Raw genomic sequence first — 26,667 nt, 5'->3', positions numbered from 1 at the left:
AGTTCTGGTGCCCGGCTGTGCTGTACCATCAACAGAGAGGTTATGGGGAAGCTGCTGGCTCAGGCTCACAGCATCCCAGCCAGGGGCTCCTCCAGGCACTGGCTACATCTTTTAACAACTTCAACTTGGACAACACTTCTGTTCAAAGACCTCAAAAGTTTCTCCCTATTCCTTACTTTGTAATTAAAGTCTTTCACAGTATGGCCTCCACTTTGCTTTCAAGCCTGAGATTCCTTTCTCCCTGGTTATAACCTGCCCTCTAATGAACCACATTGCTCCCTGGTCCTGCTGCCATACCTTTACTCATGCTGAAACCTCCTCAGTTCTTCCTGGGACACCTCCATCCCATCACTATCTGTTGGGATCCTATACATCCTTCAAAGTCTCTTTCAGATGCCTCTTCGAGGAAGCCTCCATCAACTTCCCAGCAGAGCAGATGATCTCCTGCAAATCCTCCATATTTCTCTCTAGAGGGGCTCATTCATGAACCCCATAGTGTCTAGTCAAGTGCACATAGCTGTTTAGTAAATGTTCCTTGCATTTTGCTGAGTGTGTCTAATATAGAAGAGGCAGTTGGGCCTAGAAGTTAAGGTACAGCTAGATTTCCCAGGTGCATTCTCCATTGTGTGAACTTGGGTAAGCTGTTTACCTGTATAGGTCTCAGTTTCCTCATCTGTAGGTAAAAAAAAATAATCACACATATCGAAGTTTTGTGAGGCTTAAACGAGTTGATAGCTTCTTCTGTTCAGGGCTTCTGATAGTAAGTTCTCAGTTAAGTGTGGTGAGTTTATTATGATTCTTATTATATTCCCTTAAATAGAATGTGAACTACCCCATTGCAAGGGGTGGGTAGGATAAGGCTTAAAATTAGTCACAACCCAGGTTTACTGAGTGAAGGGCTCCAGACCAGATGCCAGGGGCAGGTAGGGCTGGGGCAAGACCAGGAGGAAGCCACCAGAACCAGAGTTTGGTGGCCCAAGCCTGCTGAGATCTAGGAGTTGTAGATTCCCACCAATTGTATAACCTTGGGTGAGTCACTCCTTCTCTCTTGGATTCCCAGCATAACGTAAATTGAGGGGACTGAACCAAGTGAACAGCAAAGTCCCTGGCAACTGAGATGTTTTATGAGTTCTAAGCTTCTAAGGGTTAAGTTCAAATAAAAGATCAGAGAAGGAGGCATCTAGGCTCCCTGCAGCGCTCCCTTATGTCCACAGGGCCTGGAGAAAGCACTGGGCTTTGGAAGGATGCATGGCAGCATGCTGGACTGAAGGGAGTGGCCACTCTTCCTTCAGAAAGCCTGTGATCGGGGGCCCTCTTCTCACTGGGCCTGTGGGCAAACTGGTGTGCAGGCTATGGGCATTTCTAGGGCATAAGCAGAAGGCTTGGGGAGAAATGTCCGTGAGCTATGCAGATTCTCAGTGATAGAGGATGTTAAGAGACTTCAAGCTCTGAACCCGAGAGGATAGAGAAGAAAGGAGTTACAAAACACACCTTATGTGATGTGAGACTCAGTATTTAGTTGAAACCTGCCTGGTTTCAAAAAAGGATTTGAGACTTACTGGCATGCAGACAATTCTCCAAGGTTAAAATGTAACACATAGACATAGCTCTGTAGTACATTTACTATTTTTTTTTTTTTAAGATTTTATTTATTTATTTGACAGACAGAGATCACAAGTAGGCAGAGAGGCAGGCAGAGAGAGCGGAGGAAGCAGGCTCCCTACTGACCAGAGAGCCCAATGCGGGTCCCTGAGATCATGACCCGAGCCAAAGGCAGAGGCTTTAACCCACTAAGCCACCCAGGTATCCCAAATAAATAAAATCCTTAAGAAAAAAGAATAATTAAAAAGTCCAGGGGCACCTGGGTGGCTCAGTGAGTTAAAGCCGCTGCCTTCAGCTCAGGTCGTGGTCTCGGGTTCCTGGGATGGGGCCCCGTGTAGGACTCTCTGCTCGGCGGGGAGCCTGTTTCCCCCTCTCTCTATGCCCGCCTCTCTGCCTGCTTGTGGTCTCTCTCTCTGTGTAAAAAAAAAAAAAAAAAAAAAAAAATTAAAAAGTCCAATCACATTCTTGCCTACTTATAACACTCTGCCCGCTAAGAGTAAAATCCAAAATTCTCAACGTGCCACAGGATCTGGCTTCATCCCCAACCTCATTAACGGCCACTTTCTTGCTCCCTTGCTCACTCACAGGATAAGGATGCTCCAGCCATGGGTTGTTGTACTTTTCTCCCCAGGTATTCAAATGGCTTGTGAAGGTCTTCAGTAGGTCTCAACCCAAGAATCACCTCTCCAGAGATGGCCTGGCTATCGTCTTGGAGACTGCATCCCATCACTTAATCACTATCTGACATTATATCCTATGTTCACCCATTTGGTTGCTGTCAGTCTGTTTCTCTGGGTTCTGCCTGAGGTCAGGGACTTGTCTGGCTCTCCCCTATAACCCCAGTCCCTAGAGTACTTACTGCCTGGCATATTGTGGGTTCTTAAATGGCTGAAGGAATGAAGGTAACTTTCATTCCTTTGGGCTTTTGTACCCACCATGTCCTCTGCCTAGCTTCTTCCTCACCCTTCTTTTTGCACAGCTAGCTTTGTCAGATTCTTTAGATCTCAATTTAAATGTCACCTCCTCGGAAAGCCTCCCTGTTTACCTTATTCTAAGTTCCACTGTTGCACTCGCCTTTCCCATCTCAGCCTCTCATTCCTGCTGTAGTATTTCTAACAATTTGCCTTTATCTATTAGCCTGTTGTCCCATCTCTATTTCTCCCCCTAAAATGCGAGCTCCATAAGGGCTGGAACTTCCATGTTGTCTCATTCACTACTGTATCCCCAGGGCCTAGAACAGTTCCTGGCAAATAATAGGCCCTCAAGAAATTTGTTGGATGGACTTTCAATAGCTAAAAACTGAAAAAAAAATCCACATGTTATAGAATGTTGGGTGGCTGCTGAAAAGTGAGGTAACTCCATGTACACTGGCATGCAATGATATTCCGAAATACACTTACAGTAAAATGTAACAGGTAAAACAGTGTAATTCCTTTTATATAATTAATATTATGTGCACATAAAAAATAGGAAAAATAACAGCTTAGACACTACTCATCATTTGGGGATAAGGATATTAAAAAGATTTTAACTTCCTATTTTATGTATTTCTGTATAGCAAGCTATATTTTTTATTTTTTTAAAGACTTATTTATGTATTTGAGAGACAGCAGTGCACAAATGGGGGGAGGGCCAAGAGAAGGGAGAAAAGCAGACTCCCCGCTGAGCATGGAGAGACCTCAGAACCACCCTCACCCCCAGATCATGACCTGAGCTGAAATCAAGAGTAGGATGCTCAACCAAATGTTGGGGTGCCTAAACCCAGACACCCAACAATTTTTTTTATTTTTTTAAATTTTTTTATTTTTTAAAGATTTATTTATTTAGTTATTTGACAGACAGAGATCACAAGTAGGCAGAGAGTCAGGCAGAGAGAGGAAGGGAAGCAGGCTCCCTGCTGAGCAGAGAGCCAGATGTGGGGCTCTATCCCAGGACCCTGGGATCATGACCTGAGCTGAAGGCAGAGGCTTTAATCCACTGAGCCACCCAGGCACCCCCCCCAATTTTTTTAAAACAAACACTAACATTTGGTTATTTAGTACATGCTAGGCACTGTAGTAAACATTTTGTAGGCAGCATCTCATGGCATCTTCTTAGTAACCTCATGAGCTAAAGGATGCCTGGGTGGCTCAGACTGTTAAGCGTGTGCCTGTGGCTCAGGTCATGATCCCAGGGTCCTGGGATCGAGTCCAACATCAGTCTCCTTGCTCAGAGGAGCCTGTTTCTCCCTCTGCCACAGCTCCCCCTGCTTGTGCTGACAAATAAATCTTTAAAAAAAAAACAATAACAAAAAAACCCTCATGAGATAGAGGTCCTAATACTACCACCTCATTTGCAATTCAAGGACATTAAGCGATTTACCTAAGGTCACATGGCAGACCCATTATACTACACCAACTCCCTGTGTTTTTATAATTAAAAAAAAAAAAAGGAATATAAGATGAAACTAGGGGTGTCTGATGAGGATCCAGAATTTACACAAAAGATGTTAAGCAAATTTGGCTTTGAACTCTCTAGAAGCCAGGGCGAAAAGAAAAATATGACTTATGAGATTCTTGGTGCTTCCAAAATAAAAGTAAACCATTCATCAGGAGAAACAAGTCTTCCCAAATGGTGAGGCTTAAGAACCCTTCCATGAGGTTCATAAATATAGCAGAATTCAGTCAAGTGGTGTACGACTTCAATAACATACCTGCATACCCAGGCAGCTGTTGGCTATCCAACAAATGGAAATTCAGTAAAAGCAATTCCATAAGGAGCCACATTTGGAGCCTGGGCATCAGATTTGGAGTTCTGCCAGACCCAATCTTAAAATTGGATTAGTGACCTAACCCTCCAGCAAACTCCTGGAATACTGCAAATTCAGCCTGTTAAAGACTGTTAGTAAGAATTAGGAGACAAGGGACACATGGGTGGCTCAGTTGGTTAAGCGGCTGCCTTCAGGTCATGATCCCAGGGTCCTGGGTTCAAGTCCCACATGAGGGTCCTTGCTGAGTGGGGAGCCTGTTTCTGTCTCTGCCTGCCACTCTGCCTGCTTGTGCTCTCTCTCTCTGACAAATAAGTAAATAAAATCTTAAAAAAGAAAAAAAGAGAATTAGGAGACAAGAAGTGACATTCATCTTAAATTTCAACCCAGTGAATTTTCCGGGTAGGGTGGGTTGATTTTTACAGATGAAGAAACTGAGGCTCAGCAAGCCCAGTTACACAACTAGAAAATGTCAGTAGCAGCCCTAAGTCTGTCTTAGCCATTCCTTCCCCAGCCACGTCTACCACCCAGGCTTCAACAAAAGAGCTTATGCCCGCAGAATCTCTCCCAGGGTGGTGGGTCAGGGCAAGTAGTGGGCCGCAGGGCCTAGAAAGCCTATGGTCCTACACTCTGCGAAGCAGGGAGCTCAGCCCTGCTGTGGGGAGGCACACCGGCTCTTCCCGAAGCAGGGGAGTAAGCCTCACATTAGCGAGATGAGGAACACCCCCACCCACCCCAAACAGAAAAGTGATCTCGCAGCATGCACTTAACTTCATTCATTTATTTACTTTTCACTACAACCTGCGGATAGGTGGGCCCTCAGCTTGGGCAGGAACTTAGGCAATTCGGGGAGCTGTGTTAGGCGGAGGAGGGGGAAAGGGAAAGTGGGGGCCTGGCGCAGGGCAGGATTCTAAAATAGGGAGGAGGAAGGAAAGACGAAACACAGGGTCCGCGCCCTTCTTCCGCCCCACAACCAGGTTTCCCAAGTCCGGATGGAAGGAAGAGAAACAGGACATCCACCCCGAGATGTTCTTGATCTCTTCTCGCCCTTCCCCCGCTATCCAGCAATATCGTGAGAGAAATCAGGGAAGTGCAGCAGGTGGGCGGCGTGCAGTCTTGGTTAAAAAAAAAATAGAAGAAGAAGAAAAACAAAAAGGCAAAAAGCGAGGTGCACCCAGCGCCAGCGCACCGCGGAGGTGTCCCTCGCAGCGGACCGGCGCCGGCGGGCGAAGGGAAGGAGAGGCACGCGCGTGCTCACCGGGCCGGCCGCCGGGCCCCGCGGCGTCCTCAGCTCCGGCCTTTCCTCTTCCTCCCGCGTCCACGTTCTGCCACTTCCGCGGCCGGGCTGCTGTCGGCGCTGCCGCTGCTGGCGGGCGGCCGCAGCACGCGCCTCTGCACACGGTACTCGGGCTCGGGGACGCGCGGCGTGGCCTGAAGCAGGAACTCGCCGCCGCGGTAGGTGACGCGCACGTCGGTGCGCGGGTACGTGCCGTACACGCGCCGGAGTTCCCGGCGCACCACGTCCGGCAATTCTAGGCGCGGGCCCAGCGCGCGCTCCACGCGGCCCCAACGCAGTTCCGCCTGCAGGCTGCCGCCTTCGGGCCACTGTGCCCAGCGCGGGGCAGCTGCCGTCTCCTCCCCCGCGGGCCCTTGTAGAGATGGCCCCAGGTAGCCGGGCGCCGGGAAAGGCGGGAGCAGGGCCGCGGCGTAGGCCTGCTGGAAGGCCCACGAGGGCAGCGCGGCCGCCAGGGGCGCGCCTGGGCGGTGGAAGCAGTGGTATTCCCGCGGAGCCGGCCACTCGCCTGCGCTCAGGGTTGGGGGCCAGCTGTAGAAGCTATGGGCGTGGATGGGGGGCAGCAGCAGAGGGCTGGGCAGGTAGGTGTAGGTGAGGGGCTGCAGCGGAGGCCAGACGCCCTCCTTGGATGCCAGGCAGCTGTATGAATACATGGTCTGAAGCTCAAGCGGCGGGCATTTTTACTGCAGCATGGTCCATACCTAGGGTGGGAGTGTGTATGGATACTCTTTGTTTTGTCTCCACCACCCATCCCTGGGGCTTAGTAACCCAGGGCTCTGGTTCACAGCAGGAGCCCATGTGCAGCACCTGATGGTTTGAGGGGAACTCTTCCTAAGGCATTCAGCTTCCATCTCACCTCTTGTCCCAGGGCTGGGACGAAACCCAGGCTCTCAGTAGGCCGTAGGACCCAAGGCCTTTTCAAGCCTTCAGTCCTGAAGTGTTCTTCCCAGGTGGTTCCTCACTCGTTTCCTTCAGCCCAGGGGTAGCTGGTCCCAAATGCTGGTCCCCAGCCTTTGGGGGAGCCAGAGAAGTCCAGAGCAGGCTCCACTTCACCACTGTTTAGTGGCTCTGTTACCCTTCATGCCCTGCCTCCGCCACACCTCCTGGTTTCCAGGCAAAGGGAAACACATTTTGCTGGCCAGAAGCCAGCCAACCTGTATCTACACTGGGTCACTGCCTGACCCAGAAGGTGAGGCTTGTGCTCAGGGATGCCCCCACTCCTACATCACTTAGGCTGTCTTGGTGCCCTTTCCAATCAGTTAGCCACCTGTTACCCACACCCCATGCTCCCAGCCCTTCCAAATGGGTTGAATTATCCTAACATTTGAGTGAAGCTCCTACACCAGGCACTGAATGATGTTGTTTATGAGCATCTAACTTTAGGTTTACATCAGCCCTAGGAAGGAGGTACTAAAATTTCCCCCCACTTAATGTAGGAGAAAGCTGCTTACCTCAGATTTGGTATACAGTAAATGTATTATGTGACTAGAAAACACTCCCAGTGTTGTAGGTTATGCGGGTTAAGTATCTAGCCCAAACTCACACAGCTAGTTATGGTAAGAACAAAATTCAACCTTATCTCAAGATTCGTGATTGGTAATTAGCTTAATAGCCAATCCATGCTGGGACTTCTTTCACTCTGTGTCCAATTCTCCCCCTCTAGAATGTTACATAAGGACTAATTCTTTTTATTTAATTAGTTAATTAAATTTATTTATTTATTTGACAGCTAGAGAGGGAAACAGGCAAGGGGAGTGGGGGAGGGAGAAGCGGAGCAGGGAACCTAATGCAGGGCTTGATCCTTGGACCCCAGGATCATGACCTGAGCCAAAGGCAGATGCCTAACAGCTGAGCCACCCAGGCGCCCCAAGAACTAATTAATAGCCATGTGATGAACATGGTGACATCATTTTCATCTAATTGATAAGGAACCAGAGGCTCAGAGAAGTCAGGCCACTTTTCCCAGGTTTACACAGTCTAGGTAGCACAATGGGATTTGAACCCAGTCCAACTAAGGCCAAAGCCCACCCTGCTTGGGTGAAGCCAGCAATCTTTCTGGTGTGAAGCCCTTTCTTGGGTGAAGCCCTGTCTAAGCTCCAGCCCATTCTGGCTGCAAGCCCGGGTGGTAGTTACTGGATACTTAAAACTGATACCATCTCCCAGGTGCTGGGCTGCTGGACCATCATACTTTCCTTCTTCCTCTTATCTTGACTCAGGAACCACCAGTAACCCCCTCCTCTTACGTTTTCAGTTGCCCCTCAAAGGCCAGCTACCCTCTGGGAAGTTCTGCACTCGCCTTGATGATGTCACACTTTTATATTCCTGGCTGAGCTGCTCTCTCAAGTCTTGGGCCATTGGCCTGGTGAAGATAGATACTGGAATTGGGTATCTTCCTGACACTCCCTACCCCAGAGCTCCAAGAGGGAGCCTCACCCTCTGTGCACTCCAGGAACTAGTCTCAGGACAAAGTGGTCTTTGTTGGGGGAGGTGTCCACCCCCAAGATGTCCACAACCTAATCCCTGCCAACCTGCAAATATGTTACCTTACATGCAAGGGGGAATTGAGGTTGTAGATAGTATTAAGGTTGTGAATTAGCTGTCCAAAATGAGATTATCTTGGATTATCTGGATAGATCCAGTGTAATTACAGGTGTCCTTAAATGTGGAAGAGGGAGGCAGAAGAGTCAGAGTGATGTCATATGAGAGTGAACCAGCTGTTGCTGGCTTCGAAGATGAAAGGGGCTCATAAGCTAAGGAATGCTGGCAGCCTTTGGAAGCTGAAAAACACAAGGAAATGGATTCTTCCCTAGAACCTTCAGAAAGGAACGCAGTTCTGTCAGCACCCTGATTTTAGTTAATGAGGCAGACTTCTAACCACCAAAACTGTAAGATAATTAATTTGTATTGTTTTAAGTAGCTAGGATTTTGGTAATTTGTTACAGTGCCAATAGGAAATTAATATTCCTCCCCCTTCCTGTTTATAACTTTGTCTTCTCCAAATCTCAGCACTTGAGGAATGTCCAAGACTGCCTATAGACTCACCTCACCCAGGCCTGGAGCTCAATCGTGGGCCCTGTGGAACTGGCCCCTTTCTCCTCTTCCTCCCACACGGGGATCTGGTCACACCTGGGTGGGAGGTGGGGAGCGTGTGAGAGCAAGCTCAAGTTGGAGGCTGGGAGGGTGAGAAGCCTGTGTTTTGTTTGTTTGTTTGTTTGTTTTTAAGATTTTATTTATTTATTTGTCAGAGAGAGAGAGAGCACAGGCAGACAGATGGCAGGCAGAGGGAGAAGCAGGCTCCCTGCTGAGCAAGGAGCCCGACATGGGACTCGATCCCAGGACGCTGGGATCATGACCTGAGCCGAAGGCAGCCACTTAACCAACTGAGACACCCAGGTGTCCCGAGAAGCCTGTACTTTAATAATCGGTCCCTATATGCTTGCTGAAGACCTCTGCTGGTCGGGGGTTGGTTCAGGTAAAATGGGAAAAATAAGGACCAAACTGTGAGTTTCTCAACATTCATCCTGATTGTAGTAACAGTTTCTAGATTTGGGGGGTCCCATACCTTATGTACTCAATGAAGTGGTTCTGGGGGAGTTGGCCATACTCTGTCCTTAAAGTTATGGGTGATTTATGGCTAGATCAATTGCACTGCAATCCCTCTGGCCGTAAGGATTGGTTGAGAGTAGCCAGGTGACTCAACTGGTCAGTGGGAGCCAGGCCCAGGACTTTGTTTTCTTGGCGTGGAGGGAAGTGCATTCTTTCCCCTGGACAGAAATCTGAAAGAATACAGTCTGGGTGGAGAGGTGAAGGCCTATAGGAGCATGGAGACACAGAAGAAGTGGAACCAAGGGACAGAAAGAGAAATTAAGTCCTGCTGACATCATTTAAATGTCCAATTTTATTGAGATATAATTGACATACACGATTGTATAGGTCTAAGGTATACAGCAAATGATTTTACTTAAGTATATGATGAAATGATTAACACATTAAGTTTTGTTAATATCCATTATCTTACACATAAAAATTTTTCCCATGTGATGAGAACTCTTAGGGTCTACTTAACAACTTTCAGATACTCATAATCATCATATGTATTACATACCTAGTAGTTCTGGAACTTTACCTTTTGACTACCTTCCTCCAATGCTTCCTCCCCACCCCATAAATTCCTTTCTTTCTTAATCTGGTTTGAATGGAGTCTTTTTTCTTTTCACACACCAGTTGTGTTTACTTCATATAAATTTAACTACAGAAGACAATGAAATAAATTTCTGTTTTTAATTACAAAGCACCATCACCTGCGTCCTCAGAAAATTAAGTTTGGGTTATCACACTGTGGGGTGGAGTCTTCTGTTGTTTGCATCTCCACTACACCCTGAATGTTTTCCCCAGCAGTTCATGAAAAATTTCAAAATGCAGCAACCTGAGTAGTTTTTGATTTGCGAACCCCATGATCAGAGGCTCTCCTGTTGGCAAAGTAGAGGATAGATTGGTGAGAGAGACTGGAAGCTAGTCTTGGAGGAGGTTCTCACATGAGCCCAGGAAAACTGACAACCAAAGCAGGAGCTGGGAATGGAAAAGAGATGGGAGCAGATACACCAAGAATTGACCCCATATAACTGCCTGGGTGGAGTGGGTAGATTAGAGGTTTGGCTTAGTTGCCTGGGTGGGTAGTCAAGGCAAGCCTGGAGAATAAAAACAAAAAACAAAAAAACCTCTTGCGGGTGATTGGAAGTTGAGGAAATGGTGCAGTCAGGGAGTTTGTTCGGGGAACTGTCGGGCAGGTGGTTTTATATTCAGGCTGGAGATGGGAGGTGGGGTAGTCATGAAGTGAAAAGTAGTAGGTGAAGGACTGAAACAGCTGCTACCTGACCTGACCCGCACCTCACTACATTGTCATGGCTGCCACTTTGTTGGGTTCCACTTAACACCTTTTAAAGGCAGCAGTCTTGTGTTGGAAGTCCCTTTTACCCCAGATAGCCCATGACCTGACAAGTTTGAGTGAATAAATGAGAAGAGTTTTGAAAATGGAAACTTGCAGGGTGGTGCCTGGGTGGCTCAGTTGGTAGCATCTGCCTTCAGTTCAGGTCATGATCCTGGAGTCCCAGGATCGAGCCCCACATCCATCTGTCCATCTGTTCATCCAGCTCCCTGCTCAGTGGGGAGTCTGCTTCTCCCCAACCCTCTGCTCCACCCCCCCCCAACCTCGTGCTTTCTCTCTCTCTCTCAAATAAAATTTATTTTAAAAAAGATTTTATTTATTTGACTGAAAGGGACACAATAAGAGAGAGAACACAAGCAGGGGGAGTAGGAGAGGGAGAAGCAGGCCTCCCATCCTGCAGGGAGCCCAATGTGGGGCTCTATCACAGGACTCCGGGATCACAACACCAAAGGACTGAGCCACTCCTCAAATAAATAAAATCTTTAAAAAAAAGAGAATGGAAACGTGGGGGACCTGTCCTTTGATTTTAGAAAGCCCATGGGAAAAAACGTGCCCTGGGAACTGAGGAGGAGTTGTTTAATAGGAGGAGAACATGATGGAACCTAGATCAGAGAGATCAGAAGCCGAGGGAGGAGAGAATTTCGAGGAGAAAGACTGTTTATGTATCTATTTGTCCCACAATCTAGGGACTCTGATATGACTCAAGAAGTCAGGCAGATGATGTGCCCCAGTTGCATCTTAGGTCCCTTCCCAGTTAGCTCTGTGGCTGGCAATCAGGAAGGAAGATTGGAGATAATCAAGACCCAGTCCTGGTACTGGTACAAACACCATTACATTGCTACGTTGTCTATAAAATTAGAGGAATGAGGGGGCGTCTGGGTGGCTTAGTTGGTTGAATGTTTGCCTTGGCCTCAGGTCATGATCCCAGAGTCCTTGGGATTGAGCCCCTCTTTGGACTCCTTGTTTGGAAGGGAGCTGCTTCTGTCTCTTCCTCTGCTGCTCCCCGTTTGTGCTCTCTCATGCTTTCTCTCTATCAAATAAATAGAAAGATAGATAAATAAAATCTTTAAAAAAGAAAAAATCAGGGGGGTGAGGAGCTTCAGTGTAACCATGAGACATTAAGTGCAACATAGGGGGCAAAGTTTTCCCAATGGATTACATTCATTTCTGGCTCCTTCACAGCCCTTTCTGTTCCCCTGTTTTCCCACTGGACTGGAGGGCCAAGTAAAGAGTCAGGGTTGTTTTGCAACAAAGGCACATGCTGGTCAGAAATGGAAAGGCAGGGGAACTCCTTTACTCAATTTATGGAGGTCCTCGTGTGCCAGACAACATGCTGAATGCTGGGTTTCCAGCCTTATATTCTCAGCCAGGAGAACATAGATGGGAATAACGGGTTGGGATGGGGGAATAATGGTCAACTTCCTTTTAGTCATGAGGGCTTTCTGGAGCAGGAGGGGTTCCAGAAATTGGTTGAAGTCCAGAAGAGAAATGATGTGGCTTCAGGGGGATATAGGAGGTAAGAAGAGGAGGGTCTGAAGGGGCAAGGTCTGAATGTGGCTTCAGGGGGACATAGGAGGTAAGAAGAGGGTCTGAGGGGGCAGGATTGGGGAGAAATGATGGTGAAAAAGATGGGGAGAAAAGTGGTGGATGCTGGGAGCAAAGTTCACAGGACTGCTGGGGCACCACAGGAACTGGTTGGACAGACTCCAATCCCTGCTTATGAGGGCTCTAGTGTTGGACCATTTGCTGTAGGTGGGCCCTTTGCCAAGTTGTCAGGCAGGAGGAAGAGGATGATTTTCCTGTTGACAACCATCAACAAAAACATAATGACCAAAAGCTGGCAAAATTCTTAACACTCCCATTTCTTAACTAATGCCTACAAAATCCTTCTAAGGCATAAAACAGAGGCTCATAAAAGGAAGTTCCCTTAACAAAGAAGTGGAACTAGGGGACCAGGCCCCAGGTCCTGGGAAGCTAAAGCCCATACTCATTGCCCCATAACCCAGGGTTAGAAAACAGGAGGTCTGAAGTGTGTGCTGTTTGGTTGCCTGGAAAACTAACCAGGCTTACAGGCCTATTGTGAAAAGACATGGGATATCCTCACCAGACTGGATTAAGCAAAATAAAACTTGACTTTGAGGCCCTTGGCAGGGGTAGGAAGAGGAAAGACTCCTGTTCTGAGAGTCAGGAGAGCTTGGTTCTAGCTGGGCCTCTTGCTTGTAGGAAAGTCATTGAATCTCTCTGAACCTGTTTCCTCCTCTGTAAAATGGGAATAATAGCATCGGCCTCCCAGGGATGGTGTGAGGACTACAAGTTAATGGATGCAGAGTGCTTAACACAGTACAGGGCACACAGCGAGAGCTCGGTACTCCTTTTACTTTATTATTCTTATTTTTAACTCGAGGAGGTTGGGTTGCATGGTAGCTCTCCTGGGACCGACGCCTGTGGCCTGAGCCCCAGCGCCTCCACATTAAGCTGGGGCTGTCCACTCTCGAGGGGCTCACATTCCAGCATCAGGGAGTCCCAGGTTGCGCCACTGTCGTCCTTTCATCCGCCTAGCTGTGCATCTAGTCAGACCACATGGCTCGTAAGAAGGTGCTGTGCTCTCTTCACTCTGCGAATTAATACTAAGGAAGGACAGGGAGAGAGAGGGGAGCACTCAGAAAAGCCTTGTTGATTTTAAGTGAAATGGACTTTAAGCAACTATAGAGGTGAAGGGGGGGTGAACCGTCAGGAATCCAGGCCATCTGCTCTCTTCTTGCCAGCATCTACGTTTTCTTCTCGGTCCCCACGGGCACGCGCCCGTGACAAATATGGCTGCGGCAGCCTTGGGCGCGGGCACCTGCCGGGGCGCGGTCCCGGGAGCCGCGCGGAGCCAATCGCCGGCAGGGGGCGGGGGGAGAGGCTGGGGAAGCTGCCGGCCGGGCGCGCGCAGGCGCACTGACTCGCACCTGGCTCCAGGCAGCCGCAGGATTAGGCTTCGCCTGCCGCGATATTGGTGAGGGGCTGGTACGCCGCCCGGGCGCGGGGACAGGAGCGGGCCGGACTGGGGGCCAGTCAGACGCAAAGGACGGACCCACGGGGACAGGAATGGGAGTCCTAGGGGCTGTCTGCCGAGGCGCGCGCGCGGGGTGGGGGTGTCCCTGAGGTGATCAGGTTGTGGGTTGGGAGAGCCCTTGGGGCAGGATGGGAGAAACTTGGGCTCAAGGGTGGAATCCTTGAAAAAGGGCTCCTCGGGGGTCTGGGGTCGCGGGATGCCTCGGGCCGGGATCCATTTCATGAACACAGTGGCCCTTACCCCTGGTGGCCTAGTAGAACCACTTGGGGAGATTTAAAAGAACACTGACGCTGGGCCCCATCCCTGAAAATTCCGATTAATTGGTCAGGGGTGAGGCCGGGGCCTTGGTATTGAGCAACTCCTCAGGTGATTTTAACGTACAGAGAGGCTGGAGAACCACATGTTTCAGCGCCAGTTGTTGCGTAAAGAGCCCCTGGGTTAGCCCCAGACTCCTTGGTGGCTTGGGAGGGGCTGGTGGTCCCAGGGTGAAGTCGCTGACCCTCCAGTGCCCTGGGAGAGGAGGAGGGTCCCACTCCCCAGTGAGGCGAAATTTCATTTCCAGCGTGAGGAGGATAGACCTATTAGTATTTGGAATGGAGGGTGCCACCCCCACCCCACACCCCCTTGCCAGGGGAGGCCCTCCTGCCAGGACTGGACTCTGCTGTGGGGAGGGAGGCTGGGCAGGGGGACGGGCAAGGCGGGTGTGAAACAGGAGAGGCAGCAGACAATTGAGAGGTCAGCCGCTTGTTGAGAAAAGGACACACCTAATATTTGTGCAGGGTGTTACACCTTTCAATTTCATTTGATACTCCTGAGGACAGGTAGAGAATGGAATTATTTTCTCCTGCCTCATAGATGTAGGAATAAACTCAGACGGCTAGTTAGTAGTGATGATGTTCAGACTTGACTCAGGGCTCGCAACTCCAAATTATGCTTATTAGTAGCTTTCCCCCCTTTACACTATACTGCTTCACATACAGTCATTAGTCCTTTTGAAGGGAATCAACACCCACCCTCCTGATGCCCCTCACTCTAGGGGCCCAGTCTGGCATTCTTGGTTTCCTCCACCAAATCCACCAGCTCCCAGCCACTATCGGTTGGTTCAGAAATCAAGGAGATGCTTCTGTTCCCATCCTTTCTAGTTCTTTATCTTCCAGAAGCCTGATGGGTCAAGAGAGAGTTTTTATGCCAGGGGACTCCTTCCAAACAGATCTGGTTCTGTCACCTCAGCAACTGCCCAGTGCCCCCCTTCTGTTGTCCTCAGGACAGAATCTTATGTGTGATTTACAAAACCCTTTCTGATCTGGTGTCTTTCTACCTCCTTGCCCTGAGCTCTCTTTCCATACTGTATCTGCTTTCCTTAGCACATGGTACAAGGTTAATAAATGTAACTTTTTGTCATCACTCTTCCTCTTTGTGCACCTGTTGCCTTGCTATATGTGTTGTATTCAGCAGGGCACATCAAGGTTCCCCTGGTTGCCTCTTTCTGACTCTCACAGCCAAGCAGAGCTGAGGGGCACAGTGGGATTTGGGTGTGGCAATCCTAGGGCTGCTGCTTCTCCCTAGTTCTGGGGATACCCATGTTGGCCTTTTAGGGGCACACTGACTCAGCAGGCATTAACTGAGCACCTACTGTGTGCTGAAGGAGCCTGGTGGAAGCAGGGAGTAGAAAACTGGGGTCTGACCTGGTGCTGCTCTTACAGAGCTTGGGTGCTGGAGGAGGGCTAAGGGAGGCATTTGGATCCTGATCAAGGAGCCAGGGGACCTGAAATGGGAGAGAACACCTGCCTGGGTGTACTCAAGAAGTCTTGTGCCACTGAAATAGGCCTTGAATCAGCAAGATTTGATAAGATGGTGGTGGGGTTGGGCATAGTGACATGAGAAATGCTGAGGTTTTTTAGTCAAAAACACCAGTTTTGAATCTGCCCCAGCCCCTAATAGCTCTGTGATTTATTTGATCTTTAGAGCCTTGGTTTCTTTGTTTATAAAATGAGATGGAAGTAGTAACAAGAGTTGTAAGGATTCTTGATGATGGAGGTAAAAGCCAGGCCTACCCAGATGCCTAAGAAATGATATGTAGCTACATCTAGGGTGTTTTAGATGGAGGGGACAGCATGAACAAAGGGGTGGAGGTGGCATTTAAAAGAGAATATGAGGGATGTCAGGATGTACCAGGCAGCGAGAGGTGTCTGTCCATGTTGGGTGCTGGAGAGACCACTTCAGTCGTGGATTTGACAGAAGGGAACACTGACTGAAACCCTTTAAAGGTCTTGAAACCAAACTCCAGAGACAGGAAAAAGAATAACAGTAGCTACTGCTTATCGAGGATCTCCTATGTGGCAGGGACTGTGCTTGGTGCTTTGTGTACCTTTTGTTTCAGCCCCACAGCAATCCAAAAGGTTGGCAACATCCCCTCTTTATTTATTTTTTTTAAAGATTTTATTTATTTATTTGACAGAGAGAAATCACAAGTAGGCAGAGAGGCAGGCAGAGAGGGAGAGAGGGAAGCAGGCTCCCTGCCAAGCAGAGAGCCCGATGCGGGACTCAATCCCAGGACCCCGAGATCATGACCCGAGCCATGACCCGAGCCATGACCCGAGCCGAAGGCAGCGGCTTAACCCACTGAGCCACCCAGGCGCTCCACATCCCCTCTTTATTAAAGATGAGGAGACCAAGGGTCAGGGGAAAGGAAATGCTGGCTCAAAACCACATAACTGGGACCATCCTAGCACAAGCATGGGCTCTGGGGACCTCCACCAGGCTCTTCTGCCAGGTGCCAAGGTGGGGGTGGAGTTGGCTGGCTTACAGGGTATTTCACCCAGGTTATGCAACTAGGTTGGTGTGGGTTCCAAGCTGTTCCTCCCCTGGAGAGGCAGGGTTGCTATTTTCTGCTGGGGCTTATTGAGGGTAGGAGGATGAGTAGGGGCAGGCATTTCCTGAGGGAGGAGCAGAATGTAGAAGAAAAATGGCTGCAGTGACCCTCCACACTCCGCCCCCAGCACCCTCTCCTGGGCAGAGGCTTACCTGGACAGGTCGCTTTGGCACCCCCCCCCTGCCGCTCCCCACCCCCGCACCCCGCCTCTGGCTGTGGTGGGGGCCTGTATCTAGCTCTCCTGAACTGTGCATGTGTTCTTGCTACTTGTAGACTCTCCTCTTTTGATTTAGCCTTGTGTGCCCTGTCTTCTCTCTCGAATTCCCTTACCGTGGGAAGGGGCCGGATTACCAGGCTATTCCCCTGCTCTTACTCTGATCTTTTATGAGTGAGCCCGAGAAAAAGCCAGTTTCTGAACATCTTCTGTGTAACAGTGCTCTGGGCTCCTGGGCATTAGTTTAGTCCTGCCTGCTTTCCTTTAAAGGATGGGCATTATTATTCCCATTCTACAGGTGAGGAAACTGAGGCTCAGACAGGTTAAGTGACTTGCCTGAGGTTACATTCTTAGTAGGAAGTGCAGGTGAAATTTAAGCCCAGCCTCTCCTGATGGCAAAAATAACACCCTTCCCATGTCACCACCTCTGAGGTTTTCTGCTGTTACCCCAGCAGGGGTGCAGGGAGCCAGCTGGTGGAGGCTGGGGACTTGCCTCCAGGACTCACCTTCTCCAGCCTCCAGGGTAGGTCATTGGTCATCCAGCTGGGGGCCTGGGAGGCTTCATTCCCTTTGGACAAAGGCTTTGGAGGTGAGGCAGGGGTGGGGGTCTGAAAGGCCCTGGGGAGTCTGAGAAAGTGAGCTAGGTTAAGGATAGCAACAGGGGTGCCTGGGTGGCTCAGTGGGTTAAAGTCTCTGCCTTCGGCTCAGGTCATGATCTCAGGGACCTGGATCAAGCCCCACATCGGGCTCTCTGCTCCGCGGGGAGCCTACTTCCTCCTCTCTCTCTACCTACTTGTGATCTCTGTCAAATAAATAAATAAAATATATATTTTTTAAAAAGGATAGCAACAGATAGCTTTGCAGCCCCCCAAACACCTTTAGATTATTACTCACCCCATCCTTGTGTAGTGGGTTTGGAAGGTCTGAGAGGCTCCATAGCAGTAATCTCTGAAGTTTGTCCACTGCACTCATGTGCTAAGTGTTTGAGAGTACTTTCCCCTTGATTGTTAACAATAGTCCTAGAAAGGTTGGTGCCATATTGCAGATCAAGAAACAGACATAGAGAGGTTAAGCAAATTCCTCCAGGTCACACAGGTAGTAAATGGTGCAGTCAGGACTTAAGAGGCCCCTAATTCTGTTTTCTTTCCACTACGTTCCTTAGAAAGTTCCAGGGAAACTTCTAGGGTGATGGGTATGTTCATGGTCTCCACTGTTGTGATGGTTTTCCAGGTACATATATGTGTTAAAACTGATCAGACGTACACTTTGCATATGTGCTGATCCTTGTGTGTCAGCTATACCTCTATAAAGCTATGGGGGGAAAAGTACTTCCCACCAAATGTTCCTTCAGGGGCTCAAGGGTTCCAGGAAGAGGCATAGCTGGCCATCGTCCTGCTTTGCGGCAAGGTAGGATCACTGTAGCCTGGGAGAGTCTCTCACAGACTTAGTGGCTGGTTTCTAGTTTCCGGTTGCTCCAGCTACTTCTCCTTTGCTCATTCCCCAGCACTAGGCATAGACGGGCACCAGGTTGGATCTCTTGAGCAATTGCCCTCATTTTCCATTGAGCCTGAGAGACCCTGAGATTCCCTTCTTTTCCTCCCCACTTGGCCTGTTTTTCTATCAGAGAGTGGTCGTGTCCAGTCCACCCTCCCCGAAGGAGATGGAGGACAGAGAGACAGGCTCTGACCTGAGAAACCACACAGTCAGGTTGTTATGGGGGCAGGCAGGAGAGTCTGTGGTACGGTGGCAGGAGGCATCTGTAAGGGGCTGGAGAGAGTCTGGACACAGTGCTGGCTCTCGAAGGATGGGGAGAGGGGAGGCTGCTTCCAGCAGGGGCACTACCAAGGACAAAGGCGGGGCTAGAGGAGAGGGTGGCTTGAAGACCCAGGGAAGGCTGGGCTGGGCAGAGGCCCTAGAAGAGTGGGCACAGAGTGGGAGCCTTCGTGGGTCATGGGGCAAGGACAGGTCCTGGGAGTCACTGCTGTTAGACGGGCTGAAGTTGGCTCTCCAGGGCCTGACTATGATGGGAAGCAGAAGTTTCAGCTGTGTGTATCTGTATGTGCGTGTGCATGCGTGCATACACGAACATGTAGATCGCACACATGGTCAGGCATGGTGTTACAAGGACTCAGAGAGGAACAGCCCCCAAGGGTATGTGTGAGTTTCCTAGGGCTGCTGGAACAGATTACCACAAACTGGGTAGCTTAAAACAACCAAAATGTATTGTCTCAGGGTCCAAAACAACTCCAGCTGGTCACGCTCCCTCTGGAGGCTCTAGGAAAGAATCCTTCCTTGCTTCCTCCTAGCTTCTGGTGGTTGCCTGCAGTCCTTGCACTCCTTGGCTTCTAGCTACATCGTTCCACTTTCTGCCTCTGTCCTCACATAGCCACCTTCCTTCTGGATGTGTCTGTCTCTGTGTCTAAATTTCCATGTCCCTGTAAGGGCCCACCCAAATTCACTATGATCTCATCTTAACTTGGTTACATCTGCCCAGATCCTGGTTCCAAATAAGCTCACACTTACAGGTGCTAAAGGTTAGGGTTTGAGCATATCTCTTTTGGGGGGTATGATTTAACTCACAATGGGGAACTGGAGAGAAGGAAATCCTCTAAGCTTCCCTCTGGGGGTCAGACACAGGGTTATTTTTCTGAAAAGAGGATGAAAGCTTTGAATCTAAAAAAAGATTCAATGCCTCACTGCCTAATCTGCGGTCATGGCCCCGTGGTCGCCACCTGGGCACCCCTTTCGAAGTGCAGAAGCTGATTCCTCCCCAGACCTCCTGAGTCAAAATCTGCATTCTGATGAATTGCCCACATAACTTGAAAGCACTTTCCAGTTTAAGAAGGCCTGCTCTAATAAAGATCTGACTTTTATTTCCTTCCCTCTCATGTTTTTCTGTCCAGCCTCTGTTTGTCTGTCCAGCCTCTGTGTACAAGTCAGACCAGTTGGCAGCCAGGCACCCCCACTGTGCTTTGTTCACTCTTTTCCCATAACAGGTTCTTGAATTTCTCATCTATGTGTTGAGGTGGCCCACAGGCTTGCCTTCTCTGGGGAGCATCTGCCTTGCTGAACCAGTCCCTTTATTGCATTGTTGGGCCATGTCCAACTTTTTGCTGTTTATTACCATTGCTGCCTTGAATGTCTGTGTACATGTTCCTTTGGGGTTCATTTCTTGAGGTGGGATTTCCAGAATCAAAGTGTGTGAGCGGTTGTGGATTCTATCACTCTTATATACCTGTGGAACCTGACATCACAGCAACACTCTCTGTTCTACCCAGCAGTGCATAGGAACCTGATTTAGAAGGTCAAGTGGCAGACTTTAGAACCAGAAAAATCTCCTGCTTTTTTGCTGTATGACATTGGGCAAGTTACTTAACATCTCTGAGCTTCGCATTGCTCTCTTTTCACATTGTACGAGTGCCATAAATTTTGTAGGGATTTTATAAATACATATCATTATATTTATATAAATATAAATCATGACACCACCACTATCCATTTATCAAGCACTTTCCCTGAGTTACCTCCCTTGATCTTTATATTCCTCTGCAGAGTAGGCATGATCATCCTTCTTTCCCTTTTACAGAAGAGGAAACTGAGGCCCAGGTTAAGTAGCTTGCCTGAGGTTATAGGGGCATTGTGTGCCCAGACTCACAGCTGGCATGTCCAGATTGTTAAGGTTTTTGTGATAAGATAGTGTAGATGAAAGAAAATACTGAGCACAGTGTCCTAGCCCATGACCTGGCTTCGAACTTGTTGGATGCCTGCCTTTTTTCCCCACGCTTTTATCAGTTTTCTTGGGTTAACTCAGATAGTGGTATCCAGACTAGCACTGTTTCGGTTGTTATGTTATTGATGAATCTCTAGTTTTGTTTTGTGTACAAACTTTCTCCCAGTGGAAATGAGGTTGTGGGTTTTTTTTTTTCTTCTTTAAGATTTATTACTTTATTTATTTCCATGAGCTGGGGCGGTGGGCGGCAGTGGTCGTAGAGTGTAGGGGGAGGGAAAAACAGCAGACTTCCCACTGAACAGGGAGCTAGACGGGAGTCTCAATCCCAGTACCCTGAGATCATAACCCAAGCCAAAGGCAGATGCTCAACCGACTGAGCCACACAGCCACCCCCGGAAATGAGTTTTTAAATGATTCAGAGGTCTGGGGTTAGGAGCAGAGCTGGCTCTGATCCCTGCAGCTAACTTTCTCCCCCAGGGACAAGGATGGCCAGACTGCTCTTGAAGGATGTGAGCACTCCTCAGTGTTGCTGGAGCTGACGCCAAGCTGGCAGCCATGGGGCTGGGCAGGCTCCAGGCCTGGATGCTGGGCCTTCCTACTGCTGTGGTCTATGGCTCCCTGGCCCTCTTCATCTCTATCCTGCACAATGTGTTCCTGCTTTACTATGTGGACACCTTTGTCTCAGTGTACAAGATCAACAAAGCTGCCTTCTGGGTTGGAGAGGTAGGCCAGCACTGGGGGTGGGGGGGGGCGGCGCAGAGCTGGGCAGATCGCAGGGCTAGGTCCCACCCAGTCCAGAGCATGGGGCAGGCCAGGTTGCCCACCGCGATCTAGTAAGAAAAGCTGGAGCTGGAGGTGTTGACTCCTCCTTCTCCTGGCCCCTGTCCTCTGAGCCTGGCATGGTTCTAAATATTCACATATATGACAAAATGTATTCACATAGGTTAACTTGTCAGCTGGATAAATTTGCCCTGGGTAGGTGAGCGTCTGATGGGGGCAGTGGCTGGTGGAGTGGGTTTTAGCAGAGGGACTGCCCTGAGCAAAGGTTTGCAGGCAGGAAAGCGGGGCTCACCTTTGAGGGGTGGCGAACAGGCTGGGTAGGGAAAACTCTGGAGAAGAGGCTGCCTAGAGCCCACCTGCCCCATCTCCCCTCTGCCCACAGACGGTGTTTCTCCTCTGGAACAGCCTCAACGACCCCCTCTTCGGCTGGCTGAGTGACCGTCACTTCCTCAGCTCTCAGCCCCGGTTTGTGTCCTGGGGATGGCTCACAGCGGGTCCTATCCCGCCCGACCCCTCCCCAAGGGTGCCTGTGTTTGGGGTGGGGAGAGAAAGGGAGAGCATTTTCAGCTTTGGGCCAACTCCCTCCCTTCCCAAGGTCAGGCAAGTGGGAGAAGTGGCCTTGACTAACTGTTGCCTTGTTCACCTTGGGAGAGATTTACCCCAGCTTGGCTTGTCAGGTCCTCAGAACTGGGAGCTGTACAGCAGACCCTCTCTGCTGCTTCTGGCAATTATCTTGACTCCATCCCTGCTTGAGCCAAACCCTGAGAAATAGGTATCCCACCACCCCTTGGCCATCAACCCTGGCAGGCTCACAAGAGAGCAGATGAGAAAGTATACCTCTTTTGCTTCCTAAGTCAGAGGCTGAGGACAGGGGGCTCAGTGGGCTCACTCTGGTGTGAGTTTCATACTCTGGGCCTCTGTCCTCCCTTTGGGGCCTGGGCAGAGGGGGAACTGGGGCTAGCCAAATTGGTAAGAGCCACTCCCACCTTTCCTCCTCTCCTTGGCAGGTCGGGCACTGGGCTCTCCTCGAGGGCCGTGGTGCTGGCACGGGTGCGGGCCCTGGGCTGGCATGGGCCGCTGCTGGCACTCTCATTCCTGGCATTCTGGGTGCCCTGGGCCCCAGCTGGCCTGCAGTTCTTGCTGTGCCTATGCCTCTATGATGGCTTCCTGACACTCGTGGACCTGCATCATCATGCCTTGCTGGCTGACCTGGCCCTCTCTGCGCACGACCGTACCCACCTCAACTTCTACTGCTCCCTCTTCAGTGCGGCTGGCTCCCTCTCTGTCTTTGCCTCCTATGCCTTCTGGAACAAGGAAGATTTCTCTTCCTTCCGCGCCTTCTGCGTGGCACTGGCCACTGGCTCTGGGCTCGGCTTTGTGGGGGCCACACAGCTGCTTAGGCGGCAGGTTGAGGCAGCTGGCAGGCAGCCAGAGTGCCCAGCCCTGGCTGCGGATGGCGGGTGAGTGGCCTGGCCCAGCGCCCTGGGTTCCCTGCAGCACACAGAGTCCCCTGGGGCATGGGCGGCTGCCTGGGGGTGGCAGATGGCTCTGGCCCAGCCCCAGGCCATGGGTGACTCCCCTGTGCCCTGTAGCCTGTGCGGAGAGGAGCTGCTCACAGGCTGCCAGGATGCAGGCAGCATCACTCTCGGCCAGTACCTCCAGCAGCTGGCACGTCACCGGAACTTCCTATGGTTCGTGGGCATGGACCTGGTGCAGGTATGGGAGCAGCATCCCCCCCAACCCCCCACCGACAGCCAGGATGTGCCTCACTCAGGGGAGCAGGTGCCTTAAAAGCTGGGCCTCATGTGAGCACTGCTGGGTGATTTGTTAGCTGGGACACAGGTCTGTTCGTTGAAAGGCCTGGATTCTAGGACCATTAGAAGTCCTCACTCCCTGTGTGACCTTAGGCAGGTCTGTCTCTCAGGGCAGCTGTGTCTTCACCTGCAAAAGGAAGCTGTGAGAAAGAGGTGCCCCTGGGGAACTCTGTGACAATCTTTTTAAAACACTAAATGCCGCGCCTGAAACACCTGTAGCATGTAAGCTAGCTAAATTCAGAAATAGATGGTGTTTATACCAACAAGATTGTTTTACAAAAGTGTTATCAATTAAAGAGAAAAAAACTTAATCATTCAATTTGACAGTTTTAATCATTCCTTCTACCTTTTAGCAAAATTAGATGAGCAACAGGAATCTGGTGTTGGGTTTTATTCTGGCATGTTCCGTGGGGAGGGACATGGGGTGAAAGCCTGCTCTTGCTCTCAGCGCTCCCCAGTCGGCTTCCGGCCTGCTCCCAGCTCCCCTCCAGCCCAGCAGCCTCCTCACAGGGGCCGTTGGGTTGCAGGTCTTTCACTGCCACTTCAACAGCAACTTCTTCCCCCTCTTCCTGGAGCATCTGTTGTCAGACCACATCTCCCTCTCCACGGGCTCCTTCCTGTTGGGTGAGTGGGTGCCGCAGGCAGGCTGGAAGGCCCGAAGCTTGCCGCCCAGCTGCAGGCAGCTCGCAGGGGTGCAGGGGCGGGGGGCGGGGTCCCTGGCGCTGCCTCCAGCCTCCGGCTCAGCTGTGGGAGGAGGGGGTGGGAGCCGGTTGCGGTGCGAGCAGGGTGTGGCCGCTGTGGTCTCGGTGATGGAGCCCCTCACAGCGCGGCTGACAGGCTTGGGGGCGCGTCTTGACTGCATGTTCACTGTGCGTCCTTGGGTGTGTTTTCTTTAGTCTCTTTGGGCCTCCACTTACCATCTGTGAGGCAGGGGCAATCACAGGACTGATCCTGAAGGGTGGAGAGGATTAAATAAGTGGACGTGAAGCTCGTGGCGCAGAGCCCGGCATGTCGGGAGGCTTCCGTCCGTGCCCGCTCTGACGCCCGCGGCGGGCATGTGCGCTGGCAGCGCCCCCTGACAAGGCTGCGCCCTTCTGTCCAGGCATCTCCTACGTGGCCCCCCACCTCAACAACCTCTACTTCCTGCCCTTGTGCCGGCGCTGGGGCGTCTACGCCGTGGTGCGGGGGCTCTTCCTGCTCAAGCTGGGCCTGAGCCTGCTCATGCTGTTGGCTGGCCCCGACCGCCCTGGCCTCCTCTGCCTCTTCATTGCCAGGTATGCCTGCGCCGCCCTCCCTCACCTCCACCTCCGCTCCACCTGGTCATCCTTGCCTCCCCCTTTCTTCGTTGGCAGCAACCGCGTCTTCACGGAGGGCACCTGTAAGCTGCTGACCCTGGTGGTCACTGACCTGGTGGATGAGGACCTGGTCCTGAACCGCCGCAAGCAGGCGGCCTCAGCTCTTCTCTTTGGCATGGTGGCCCTGGTGACCAAGCCGGGCCAGACCTTTGCCCCACTGCTGGGCACCTGGCTGCTGTGCTTCTACACAGGTGAGGGCCTTGGGACTGGCACAGGGCTCTTGAGGTTCCAGGGTTCAGAGCTTACCTGGCACAGCAGCTGACAAGCTGGGTCCAGTCATGGGGAGAGAATGGCAACTGGCCAACAAGCTGTGCCTGGTCCACACCTCCTCCACCACTGCCCAGGTAGAGAGAGAAACTGAATGTCCAGTACTTCCCATGTTTCAATAGTTCATTCATTCATTCATTCATTCAACAAGCATGTATAGAATACTTTCTCTGCCAGGAGCGGCTCCAAGTTCCTTTAGGGAGGTAACAGTGGTCTTTGCCTTCCTGGAACTTACATTCTGGTTAGAAGGACGGGTGGGGTTGGCGACAAAGAGCCAAACAAGAAAAGAGCGATGGTATTGGGAAAAGTGATGGCAACATAGGCAGTGTGACTGAGAAGCTACTTAGTGTGTGGTCCAGGAAGGCCTCTTTGCGGAGATGACACCCAGGATGTGGACTGAATGACAAGAATTGGGTCTAGAAAGATCTCAGTGAATCCCGGACAGGGAGGGGGCCAAATACAGAGGACCAAAGTATCAGGAGTGGCTGGAGACGAGGCTGGGCAGCAGGGAACTCTGTCTGTCAGTACAGGGTTTGGAGTTGATTCTCAGTGTGAATAGAAACTGTTGCCAGGGCAGTAGTGACATGGTCTAGCAGGGCAGTGACATGGTCTGGTCTGTTTTTTAAAGTTCGCCCTGACAGCAGTATGGAGAATGGGCTATGGGGAGGCGGTGGCCGAGGCCATGGAAGCTTGGAGCTGGCAGTGCCAGGGTTGCTGGAAGAAAGTGTCTGGGTGTGGGGTGTGTTTTGGAATTGGGGGGAGGGGAAGGACTGGCTGCTGGGGAGTGAGAATTGCTGGGGACTCCATTTTGAAGAATTGAGGAAGGCTTTGTGCTTATGGGGTGGATGATGGTGCCAGTCACCCAGAAGGGAAGCGCAGGGTAAGGCAAGTTTGGGGGAAGAAGGGAGTTGTGGTTTAGCATGCGTGTGTGTCACTTGAGATGTGGCACTGGGGACCTTGGAGGAGATCGGGGCTGATCCTGTTCTTTCTGCACGCTCTCTCATCCTAGGTCATGATCTCTTCCAGCAGCCCCCACTGACCCCTGTGGGGAGTGCCCAGCCCTGGCCAGAGCCCCCGGCCCCGGCCCCAGCCCAGGCCCCGACACTCCGCCAGGGCTGCTTCTACCTGCTGGTGCTGGTGCCCATCACCTGTGCCCTGCTGCAGCTGTTCACTTGGTCCCAGTTCACACTGCACGGGAGACGCCTGCACATGGTCAAAGCCCAGCGCCAGAACCTATCACGGGCCCAGACCCTGGATGTTAAGATGGTGTGAGATGCAGGCACAGCAAGGCCACCCTGCTGAGGACGCTGTCACAGGCCTGGGCAGGAGCCACTTTTGCCAGGACCTTGTCCTGTTCCTCTGCCTCCCTGGGGCACAGCCTGGAGGACAGATGGCAGAATGGGAGCCTTTGAGGCTGAGCCAGGAGCATCACTGAGGTCTAAGTTCTGGCTTGGCTGTCTGGCCCAGCTTGGACAAGAGCTGGGCTGTATGTGCTCAGGGACCTGCTTCCCTGCCGTGGGGCAGGAGGAAGAGGAGGACCAAGAAGGGAAGGGGCTGTCTGCGATCACATGGGTTTGCTGTAGGGCATGGAGGCCTGTCCAACCACCTGGCTGGGGCTGGTGCTGTGTAGGCTCCGAAGCCACTTTCACCACTCAGGGGACTCTGTGAGTCCCACCGCCCCCTCCCTCTACCTTTCCAGTGGTTTCTCTGACCTCTCTGCTTCAGTTGTGCCTGAAGTATTGTGCCCCAGCTGCTGCAGGGCTTCCCCACCCCTATCTGACCTCTCAAAGAAGTTCATGTCATCGCAGACTGATTAAAGTCAGTCATTTCTGTTCCTGAGGTCTGTGCTACGTGCAGGAGTGGTGGGTGGGTGGGGTTGGGAACAGAATTCCTCTTAATAGGAAAAGCACCCGGAGAACATTTTTCTGTAGATGAGTTGGTGGGGGTAGGGGGACACCCTTATCAGAGTCACTGAGGTAGCAGGGAGGGC

The 26,667-nt window shown here is 51.1% G+C and overlaps 2 protein-coding genes across 8 annotated transcripts; one reads left to right on the top strand and one right to left on the bottom strand.

Moving 5' to 3' along the window:
- Nucleotides 1-5,114: 5,114 nt before the first annotated feature.
- On the bottom strand, nucleotides 5,115-6,748 carry CUNH10orf95 (chromosome unknown C10orf95 homolog). Its single transcript, XM_045068623.1, has 3 exons — nucleotides 6,499-6,748; nucleotides 5,607-6,343; nucleotides 5,115-5,463 (listed from the first exon to the last, which is right to left on the bottom strand). The coding sequence occupies exon 2, from the start codon at nucleotides 6,293-6,295 to the stop codon at nucleotides 5,636-5,638; it is 660 nt and encodes a 219-aa protein (XP_044924558.1). The 5' UTR covers nucleotides 6,296-6,343; nucleotides 6,499-6,748; the 3' UTR covers nucleotides 5,115-5,463; nucleotides 5,607-5,635.
- Nucleotides 5,715-26,511, top strand: MFSD13A (major facilitator superfamily domain containing 13A). Of its 7 annotated transcripts, XM_045068621.1 has the most exons (9): nucleotides 5,715-5,803; nucleotides 20,939-21,184; nucleotides 21,624-21,706; nucleotides 22,249-22,701; nucleotides 22,834-22,957; nucleotides 23,583-23,679; nucleotides 24,158-24,329; nucleotides 24,408-24,601; nucleotides 25,687-26,511. In XM_045068621.1, the coding sequence occupies exons 2-9, from the start codon at nucleotides 21,017-21,019 to the stop codon at nucleotides 25,947-25,949; spliced, it is 1,554 nt and encodes a 517-aa protein (XP_044924556.1). In that variant the 5' UTR covers nucleotides 5,715-5,803; nucleotides 20,939-21,016; the 3' UTR covers nucleotides 25,950-26,511. The 7 variants fall into 7 exon arrangements, with proteins under 7 accessions (XP_044924556.1, XP_044924557.1, XP_012910047.1 ...); XM_045068622.1 differs by lacking the exon at nucleotides 22,249-22,701; XM_013054593.2 differs by having other exon boundaries at nucleotides 24,158-24,601.
- Nucleotides 26,512-26,667: the final 156 nt, after the last annotated feature.

Source organism: Mustela putorius, unplaced genomic scaffold, assembly GCF_011764305.1.
Source record: "Mustela putorius furo isolate JIRA1106 unplaced genomic scaffold, ASM1176430v1.1 tig00003909_pilon_pilon_pilon, whole genome shotgun sequence".
Lineage (NCBI taxonomy): Eukaryota > Metazoa > Chordata > Mammalia > Carnivora > Mustelidae > Mustela > Mustela putorius.
The sequence above is the reverse complement of the archived record's forward strand: the minus strand, read 5'-3'. Positions and strand labels throughout refer to the sequence as shown.

What these genes read in the sequence shown, in the direction of transcription:
- MFSD13A (XM_045068619.1), top strand. Translation starts at nt 13,401, where the DNA reads ATGGCTGCGGCAGCCTTGGGCGCGGGCACCTGCCGGGGCGCGGTCCCG. An exon ending in CACGGGCTCCTTCCTGTTGG is followed by an intron (nt 23,680 to 24,157) that starts GTGAGTGGGTGC and finishes CCTTCTGTCCAG; the next exon opens with GCATCTCCTACGTGGCCCCC. An exon ending in CTCTGCCTCTTCATTGCCAG is followed by an intron (nt 24,330 to 24,407) that starts GTATGCCTGCGC and finishes CTTCGTTGGCAG; the next exon opens with CAACCGCGTCTTCACGGAGG.
- CUNH10orf95 (XM_045068623.1), bottom strand. Translation starts at nt 6,295, where the DNA reads ATGTATTCATACAGCTGCCTGGCATCCAAGGAGGGCGTCTGGCCTCCG.